The following is a 10,098-nucleotide window of genomic DNA, read 5'->3' as shown; positions in this document are numbered from 1 at the left end:
TTATATCAGAAAATCACCACATTCATGACAATGATTACAACAGCCTAACATTGGAAAGTGGGATAAACAGATAGATCATGAAAAAGTAGTGTGAATGAGACTCACATATTTTTATAATCATTAGTGGTTTTACTTCAAACATACAAGAGGGAACAGGTTATTAAAAAAAGCCTCACACAGAGTATTTTACAATATTTAGTATTTTATCCTTTCAGTTTCATCCTTTCATCTCTGCCAAACACCATCTAAATACAGTGTACCCAAAATGGATCCTTAAATGTTTCATTACTTAAGCCTGAGCTCTTAATTACAAAGCTATAATTCTGGAGCTCCTGCTGCCAGCTGAATTCCTTTTTAGAGTTCATCCCGTTGACAGTTTTCAGATTTAGCAGGCACCTTCTTTTCTGAAGGCTTCACCATCATCCAGGCATATTTGCACAGGTGCTCTTTGTTGCAATCTTTCTGCCAATAAATGACATTCCTTCGATTTAAATTGGCCCCAGCACATGCATCATACCACCATCCACCCCCTGGTACACCCATGTATTCCAGTTTAGCACAGTTCTGGAAGTAGTTGTCATTATCTTGGTCTTTAGTGGTGAACCTCTGGTTATCATGAAGGTAGGCCTCCGTATCCTGAGTCAAAGCATCTACTGCATTCCCCTTGTATAGGCCCAGGCGGATTTTATACTGGGAGGCCTCCGATTCCACAATGAATGGATCATACTCCCCTACTTTAGTCACCGCATCCATATTGACAAGCTTGATGCGGAGTTTGTGCACCCCGCCCCTGTTGGTTAGCTGGTACAGGTACTCATTACCAAGCCAGTGATCTCCACTAACAGCCCCAAACCCCAGCTTGTAGTCATGCCAGGTCCTGTCAAAGTCCACGCTGCTGTTTACCGTGATGTGTTGGAAGACTGTCCATCCTCCATCCTGCATGTCACAGAACACCACAATAACAGTTTTCATGGGCTGGATCATGTAAAGTCCATCCCGTGCACCACCATTAGAACTTAAGAATATCTCAGAACAGTCAGCAGGGTAATCTAGAAGAGAGTGGAACATACACAGTTTATTATATTTGCTGAGGTGACACACTTCATTTTTAAAATAAAAATCCAAAGCAGGCATTCATTTTCCAAACTTGCTTAATAAAATACAGGGTTGTGGACCACCAAACCCAAACCAGGCAACACTAAGCAAAAGCTAGGAACAAACCCTGGATAATAAAAAAAGCAGGTTTAGAAAATGGATGAATCCTCCCTACGATTTTCAGCCAGGATTGGAGTAGCATGGTCTGGATGGGCCGGTGTTAATGAACTAGATGTGCTTCCTTAATGTTGTAGGTATCTTTCATCTCACTTTATGAGGCTTCTTCATTTTTATGTATTAAAAGAAGCCACAATTAATGTGCACAGCCTGTCATCTCGCAGGAACCAACTCCAGATTGGGTGCCAGACCAACTCAATCTAAGCCAATTTAGAGCTACCATGGATGTGGGAGGAAAATGTTCAGACTCACTCAGATAGCGTGAAGATCCCTCTAATGTCACACTTGGATATAATAACAAGTAATTGCTGTGAGCTTTATGAGGTGACTTATGAAGGAGCAGTTAGTGTAACACGTCATCCAAAATAATGATTGACTGATTGAATTCAATTATGAGGATCAATTTCATTTGTCTGGAAGAATATTTTCAAGTTGTTTCTTTATACTGAAATTGAAAGAAGAGATTAAAACAATTTTTTACAACAGCCACTAAATTATCAGGAGCTCAGGATAATTCATTAAAATCAAATTAGTTATCCACTAATGAATCACATAAGACAGTTCTGGTAATATAATTTTAATAGTTCTACCAAAAGAAATGGTCTGCTGCAACTGCTTATAAATACACTGAAACTGTAGACATTAATTGGGAAATGATTAAATCTCAAAAGAATGCTAATAAAGGTTTTAAGTGTTTCTGTCGAGTCCAAAGTGTTAATAATCCAAGTTTATTCAGTATGTAGTCTGTGACATATTCATTATGAAATATTTTCATTCAGCACTTTAATTGCCGTTAAACAAGCAGAAACAGAAAGAGTTTATAAGATTTGATTATAAAATGATGAATCCAGATCTTTACAATTATTGGGTACTAGCTGTGCTACCTATGAATCATCATCCAGGTCATTAAATATATCCTAGAATTCTAACGCAACTAGACTTGTTCTACAATCTTTAAGACATTTTGCCACACATCTAAGAGACATCATTAGCCAGATCATACCAGCTAGAAACGAAGAACATCTCATTAGGATATCACACTCTTATGTCAAATTTTTTGCTTTTTAAAACTTCTTCTTATATTACCCATTACTCATTTGAAAAACAAACTTTTCAGATCAATAGTCATGAATGGTGAAAACTTGAAAATTCGAGCATGGCACCCATGTGCCTCAAAGGGAAGTAGCCCCAATTAGAGTTGTGTATATATCCAGGTCAGTGTAGAAGGATAATGGGTGTCAAGATATAACAAGACAACACAAGACAAAGGAGGACATTTCCCTTGGGAGACAGTCATATAAAACATACAATACATGCTTGGCAAAGAAATGTCCAACCATACTTATCACTTCTGTCACAACCGTCTCTTGAAAAAGAATGTTGTGAATAAAAATGTTGAAGGCGAACCACACATTAAATCCAACACTCTCAAGCCAAGCTCACACAGTTTTTGTAACTTAAGTATAAAACAAGGATTTATCTCCCATGTACAAAACAGAGACACAATCTGAGACTCCTAATTTATAGTTTTATAGGCTCATTATTGTCATGTCTACACAGTACCATGACATTCTTACTTGTATGTTGAAACTCTCTCAATGATTAGCAAGGAGAATTATCTTAACTAGAAACTTCTGTTTAGAAATTGAAGAGACAGAAATGCTACTTGGATTAAAAAGGTTGAAATTGAACTAATTGTCAAAGTCGGATAATATTTTTCCTCTAATGCTTAAGGAGGTTAGAGTATATATTTAATAATCCTCTTCAAAAACCACTACAAGCTACAGACATTCCTACTGTATTCCTGTATTAAAAATGTTATCAGGCCAATCCAAGTAACTACGTGCTAGTAAGCTTAACATGCATCGTGGGTAAATGAACTAGTATACCTCAGAATGTAAATGGCACACGTCAATGGCTTAATACAAGAGATCAGGAGATGAGGAGTCATATATGTAGCTAAAAGTCAAAACCATAACACACTCTAACCAACCATCAAGGCCAAAGCGAGATCTGTAAAGCACTTTGAGCTACTGTTTGTATGAAAATGTGCTATATAAATAAATGTTGTTGTTGTTGTTGTTGTTGTTGTTATCCTAAATCAAAACTGATGAGAACAGAAATTGGTTAGAAAACCATTATTTGCTTTTAAAAATTTTCCTGCACCCTTGGATAATCTGGAAGTCTCAACCATCACCCACTTATACCCTTGAACCCAGTTATCACATAATGCATGACCCATACAGTAACCCAGAGCAATAGCCTAACAACTGTAACATCAAACTTACATCAAAAATGAAGTGCCCACGAAAACAAAAATGGTGTCACGGAAAGACACAAAATATATTTGGGACATTTAAATGGCTGAACCCAGTTAAACCAGTGTAGAATATAGATTCAGGGCCTCCAAACCCCGCTCCCACATCATTCAACCCAGAACTGCACCAATAAGCAATACAGAAGATGGAGAAAAATAGGAAAACAAATCACAATATTAATGAATGCAATCATTAAAGAAAAAATTAAGCAATACTAGGCAGGAACAGGCTTATCAATATGATCAGTCAGTATGTGTTTATATGGAGACATCATGTTTCATTAATAAGACTGAATTCTATGAGGAAGCAACAAAAACATACAATAACAGATAAACTCCAACTTGGAAGGTTGGGCATGAAACTAAAAGGAATTTAGGGTGCAGTATGGAGATGGGAGCAACATTGTCTTAAACACTGGGGAGTCTGGGGTTATATTTAAAACATTCTTGGATGCCCTGTCAAGCTTTAGTTCCTGCAATGCACCTGCTAATTTCTAGTCCTTCCATGTCCTAAAGGACTAAGTAGATGGGCAAAATAGACTGATGGAGGTTTTACATCAATTGACACAAACAGGAATCCTCTACGGAGATTTATCATTCTGTATGAAACTGCTAGGACCCCAACTACTCTGAAATGGCTTTAGTGGCTTTTTCGTTTTAAGTGTTAAATATTTAAGGACATTCTCAGATTTTTGCTCTCCTCTGCACATGATCTGATACTGAGTGCCCTCTTGTGGATGCAAGATGCATAACACTAATTTTTACTGAGATAGATAGATACTGTAGATAGATAGATAGATAGATAGATAGATAGATAGATAGATAGATAGATAGATAGATAGATAGATAGATAGATGGGAAAGAATTTATATGATAGATAGATAGATAGATAGATAGATAGATAGATAGATAGATAGATAGATAGATAGATAGATGGGAAAGACATTATATGATAGATAGATAGATAGATAGATAGATAGATAGATAGATAGATAGATAGATAGATAGGTAGATGGGAAAGACATTATATGATAGATAGAAAATCAAAAAAATTGACAATTCATTATAACAAAAACACCACCACTACTCCCCATTTACACTTCTCCTACTCCACACAATAATTAGAACATGTTGTTGATGCCCACCACTACTTTCTTGTCATTCCCAGTTGAGCACCAGTTCGCCCCCCTCCACAGCACACAGTACCTGTCGTGTCCCCTACATGTCACTGAACATGTCTAAATTGTTCGTTAGCTTGTGGTGCATGAATTCAAGTTTCAGTCGACCTTTAATTAAAACTTTGAAGAGCAGCAGAGCGTCAGTCCCCGTGAGGTTTTTCTCTTTATTTCTCCTTGTTTTTAAGATTGCCAACTTTGCCTGTCCTAAGAGGAATTTCCAAATAACACATTTACTCCTATTTTTTTGGTTATATTTAATACCAAAGACAAAACAAATTTTTGAGAACTTAAACCTAAAACCACTAAGAAGACCTGCTAAGGACATAAACAACGGCCTCAGCCGTTCACAGTGAATAAAGAGGTGAAAGATGGTCTCTCTCGTGTCACAGAACGGGCACTGGTCAGTCTCTGAAGCTTTAATTGTATAAAGAAATGAGTTTGTGCCTAAGGCCGAGTGCATTATCCTCCACTGCAGATCCCCAAGTCTTTTCTGCAAAGGGAATTAATAAAAAGCTCTCCATGATGGTGTGATGTTCTCGGAGATCTCCAGTTCTTTCCTCCTCCGTGTATCTGGCAACTCTTTTAGTTGATTATAAAATGTCTCTCTGATACACAGTTTATACAGTTCTTTTTTGTTAAACAGTTCAAAATCTTTCTCAACCAGAGTACCAAACTTGAGAAGGTGTCCATGACTGTCAGTGTAGTCAGTGACATTTGGCTTTATGATAACAACAGGCGATGTCATCTCTGCCTTTGGTGTCCCCTCACCTGTGAAGTACAGATTTAGCCTGGTTCTCCTGAGTTTTCTGTGCCAGACCTGAAGTGCGGATTGATAAAACTCCGGCAGGTCAGACCTAACAAAGTTGGCAGAATGTAAAAAAAATAATGTTCAGCAAAATTTAAGCCCCCTACCCCACGAAATAAGGCAAAGGCCAGCTGTCTCCACGGCAGGTGCTCAAGGCCATATAAGAGCCGATGTAAAGCCTGCAACCTAAAGGCTTCCATCCTGCTCAAGAAGTCAATGAGGCCCTGACCGCCCTCCTCTACAGGCAGATACAGGACACTTCGCTTCACCCAATGTAGGCCATCCCAAAAGAAATCCAAAATAATGCCCTGGAAGGTTCTGATGACAGATATTGGGGGGTCAACACATAGATAGATAGATAGATAGATAGATAGATAGATAGATAGATAGATAGATAGATAGATAGATAGATAGATAGATAGATAGATGTAAGGTGATAGAAAGATAGGTAAATAAAGTAAGATGTTGGATATTGTTATAACTCTTAATTTCTTAACCTAGAATGCCACTGCCTACCTAGGCGCAGAGTGGGAACCAATGCTGAGTGCAGTGCTGACCCCACGCAGAACCCAATTACACATACACATACCCTCAAACTTATACTGGGCCAACCCTAAATGCTCCATCTTCCATCACTCTTTAAGTTATCATTGTGCTTTTCCATCATAAACCATTGCATCTAGAATATTATCAAGGAAGGTTGCACAATGGTTAGTCTAACAGCACCAAATAATGGGTTCAGGTCTCATCTGCATGTTCTCCACATGTTAGGTTTTCCTGGGTTTTCTGGTGAGAGTAAATTGACCCAGAGGGCTTGCAGTCTGTTATAGACAGGCATCCCAACAAGAGTTGGTTTATGCCTGACATCACAGCCCTGAGAAGAAGCAAATGGTTTTATAAAATGAATGAATTCATCTTGTTAAGCTAAAGAAGAAAATTTTGATCAGTCAAACTAAATAAACAAATAAATATTCCAATAAACTGACATGATTTGTACTTTACTGAACCAGAGGCATCTTCATTCCAGATGTAACCCTTTTACCTTTTTGATCCCAGTTCAGAACCAACTTGGAGTCTTCAGCTGGCAGAATGTGAGCATTTTCCAAGGCCATTGACTCAGTCCTGCAAAGGAGCAGAGCTGACAGCACAAACTGCATGATGCTCCTTATATGCACACCTCCCTTTTTGTTAAGCATTTTCTCCTAATAGGTTTAAAAAAAAATAAAAACAAAAAAACATTTAACCTGTGACCATCACCACCACCCCATATATTTAAAATGCAATTGTTTACATACATTTTTTGACATTTGCAGTACTAGGGGTATGATCTCCATTAAGGTCAAAAAAGCACAAGCTGAAATAATTTACCCTGACTGTATATCACTAAGTCTCTACCTGCTACACAATTCATTACTTTAGGATTAACATCACACCTCATAAATGGCAGATTTAAAAAAAACTGGAGAGCACCCATTTGTGTCCTCTTACCAAACCCAGCAACACAGAGATGTATTTCCTCCAACTGATTTACTGTGTTATGCTGGCATGTCATTACAAAAAAAAAATGCCATTAGATTTTTGGTCTAACAAACATTCCATAAATGAGAACTAACTACCATGCCATCATGGTATCATTAACAACAGTTTAGATGAAATACTTTATGGCGGGCCTCACTTAAAAAATGTCAGCATAATTTTTTAAGAGAGAGACAGAACTGGAGCGTTTGACTCTGATTTGGCCCAGTATACATGTCATGTGTACAGTTTGACTTTCTTACCTTTGCGTCTTCCATGGATGAATGGCACTAGTACAATACAGCCAGGGAATACAACATCATATATTAAATGCCCCATCAAATCTGTCTACTCTATAATAAAACAATATTGTGTGTGTGTTTCTCGTCCCTCCAAGCAATGTGATTGGTCAATTTGACATTGGTAAGACTGATCAGTTTCATTTTGGTTGAGACAGGAAGTGCTGGACATGAGAGATTGACACACAGGAGGATACTGATGAAAAGCCCAGGTGAAATGCTGATAGCTGCCTTAAAAGATGGGAAGTATTCGCCAAAATACGAATGATGTTTTCACAGGGGGTAATGGGTGCTCAACTACCATTTGTGGTAGTCAAAAAGAGAACAGAAGGTGAGCAAAATGGCAGAGTCTGAGAAGCAGGCTTTAGAGGAACGTGATTGAGAAAGGAAGCAGCGGACGAAACAGGTTGAGGCACATGACAATACCAAGAAACGCTTTGGAGATACACTGAAGATACCTGTAAGGCAAAAGACATCAAATACGCAATACTAGCACATGCATTCTATTACCAGTCTTTGACAGGTAATATAGCTTGTAATAAATAAAAGAATGTGTTCCTCCTCAAGAAAAGGCAGATTAACGAGAAAAATAAAGTCATGAACCAAAAGCTAGCAAGGGTCTTGACCTAATATCGGGATCAGAACTTGAAATTAAATTATATAAAGAAGTGCTTTGTTTTTTGGGCAAGGGTCTGGTCTCAGGCCTGCATTCAGTTTGAGGCTTAGGCCTTATTTGTACTGACAGTGAGCTCAAGAGTCAAAAACAAAAAGAAACTCAGCGGAGAGATGAAGTAATCCCAAAATCAAGCGTTACAGAGGCTTTTTGGTATCTATAAATTCGGATAGGGAAATGATCTCATGGGTGAAGTTTAACACTTGTCACACCGCTAATATGGGTTATGACCTCTGAGTGCACGACTATAATATAACGGGAACTGAACTAACAAAAGGAAGGCCAAATAGCAGCTATTGTAAATAATCAAGATGACAGCAAAAACATATGAAGTAGTTCAATCTAGGGATCAAGAAATCCCAAAAAGTAGTCAGCTTCATAAAATTCATAACATTATTTTAAGGACTCAGGCCTTCTTCAACTCTTGTGAACAGTAATCAACACATATAGGATATTTAAGACAATATTTAACAGAATATTCCTTCTTAATTCAGTTCAGATTTGTGGGAGTGTGGAATCTATTTGGGAGAGAGGCAGGACAAAGCAGCCATCCACTGCAGGTACCTCTCATGTGCACAGCCACACGAGTCAATACAGAGTCACCAGCTAACCCATTCGGCATGTCTGTGGGGATGTGGGACGTGGCACAGACATGGGGAGACTCTGGATCTGTGAGCCTGCAGCACCCCCAACTGTCCAATCATTTTAATTTAAAATAGTTTAATTTTTAAATTCATCTGTTACATTTAAATTTTAAAGAAATGATCTTATAATTGAAAGCCTTGTGGTTTAAAGTCCAGGGGCTGAGTCATTAAGCCATACAGCCATTCTCTTGTGCATGGCAAATGGTGATAAAGGCAGAAAGCCATAAAAGCAGCAGCCAGTGACAATAAGCCAAAAACAGTGAAGCAGGAGTAAGCCTCTGTGCCTGGAGAGAGTTGGCCTAGCCTTAATTCAACAAACATATCTGAAAGCCTGTGAGCCTCCCGAGTACACCACTCCTTGGGCACCAGCCTGATCGTACTTAAGGGCTTCATTTTTACTGTACAGGGCACCAGTCACTTTAAAAGTAAACCACAGAGCTGCCACTTGAGGAAAGCTCTTCGAGATTAGCCAGATTCCCAGGTGGATCTCTGGAACAGCATTACATATTGCAGAATTCCAGCTGGTTCAAGCTGATCATCCTGTAAACTGCTCAAAAAGAGAAACCGATTTGTTTTACTCCAAAACTCCGGGGTGGCACGTATCATACTGTAAAGGACTGGCAAATAATGGTAACTGTCATTTTATCTCCTCCCCTAGATAATGCACCTGACACACTTACCTCTACAGCTGAATCCAGTAAGAGCTCTTGGAAAAGAGGGAACAGGCTTCTCAGATGTGTCTGAATGCTTCTCCAGTTTCAGAAATCCGTTCTTAAGTTTCCGTCCACCCTCCTTCATCCAAGCTGGCTATCAAGATCCAGGAGTCCAGGAGGGCAATGTATCGAATGGACTTTGAGCAGACAAGTGGAGCAAGAAACCGGGAGTATTGAGAGTGGAATGTAAAGGGTTAAACTGATAAGACCAGAGTTAACCATTCACCTGCTTTATCTATCAGTTCTCATATAGTGCCTTATTCAGTGTTCCATTGTATATACGGCACTTCACTTGCTTTATCCTTTGTAATTTTAAACAGGGTCCTCCATGGTTCTTAATTCTTACTCAGTTAATCAAATTATACTAATCTGTACAGAACTTTCGGCAGTGAACACATACTTTATTTTGACACCTCTTTAAGTGACAAAATAACTTGCTTTTATAAATGTTTATTTTAACATATGTCTAAGCATTTTGTTAACTTTATAATTCAAATTATGAAGATTTTATAAAGCAGCTTTCCTAGTGCCTGTATGCCTTATTTTGTCATTCGTTTTATATAGCTTTCAGTACATGGACCTCACATGACAAATGTGTTGTGCGGTTTTTCAGGTACAGTATGGGAGATACAAATTTCAAAGTAAGTTAGACATCCTCACTAATCTTGACACCAGAGAGGGC

The 10,098-nt window shown here is 38.4% G+C and overlaps 1 protein-coding gene across 1 annotated transcript; it reads right to left on the bottom strand.

Moving 5' to 3' along the window:
- Nucleotides 1-354: 354 nt before the first annotated feature.
- Nucleotides 355-9,501, bottom strand: zgc:194887 (uncharacterized protein LOC571819 homolog). The gene is made up of 4 exons (XM_039741197.1): nt 9,384-9,501; nt 7,813-7,844; nt 6,615-6,774; nt 355-1,049 (listed from the first exon to the last, which is right to left on the bottom strand). The coding sequence occupies exons 1-4, from the start codon at nt 9,499-9,501 to the stop codon at nt 355-357; spliced, it is 1,005 nt and encodes a 334-aa protein (XP_039597131.1).
- Between the last annotated feature and the right edge of the window lie 597 nt (nt 9,502-10,098).

This window comes from Polypterus senegalus, chromosome 18, assembly GCF_016835505.1.
Source record: "Polypterus senegalus isolate Bchr_013 chromosome 18, ASM1683550v1, whole genome shotgun sequence".
Lineage (NCBI taxonomy): Eukaryota > Metazoa > Chordata > Cladistia > Polypteriformes > Polypteridae > Polypterus > Polypterus senegalus.
The sequence above is the reverse complement of the archived record's forward strand: the minus strand, read 5'-3'. Positions and strand labels throughout refer to the sequence as shown.

Bases quoted from the DNA above. Each gene is read 5' to 3' on its own strand.
- zgc:194887 (XM_039741197.1), bottom strand. From the start codon at position 9,501: ATGAAGGAGGGTGGACGGAAACTTAAGAACGGATTTCTGAAACTGGAG. The intron at 7,845-9,383 runs GTAAGTGTGTCA...TTTGCCTTACAG, and splicing joins TACTGGATTCAGCTGTAGAG to GTATCTTCAGTGTATCTCCA. The intron at 6,775-7,812 runs GTATTGTCATGT...TAAACCTATTAG, and splicing joins TATCTCCAAAGCGTTTCTTG to GAGAAAATGCTTAACAAAAA.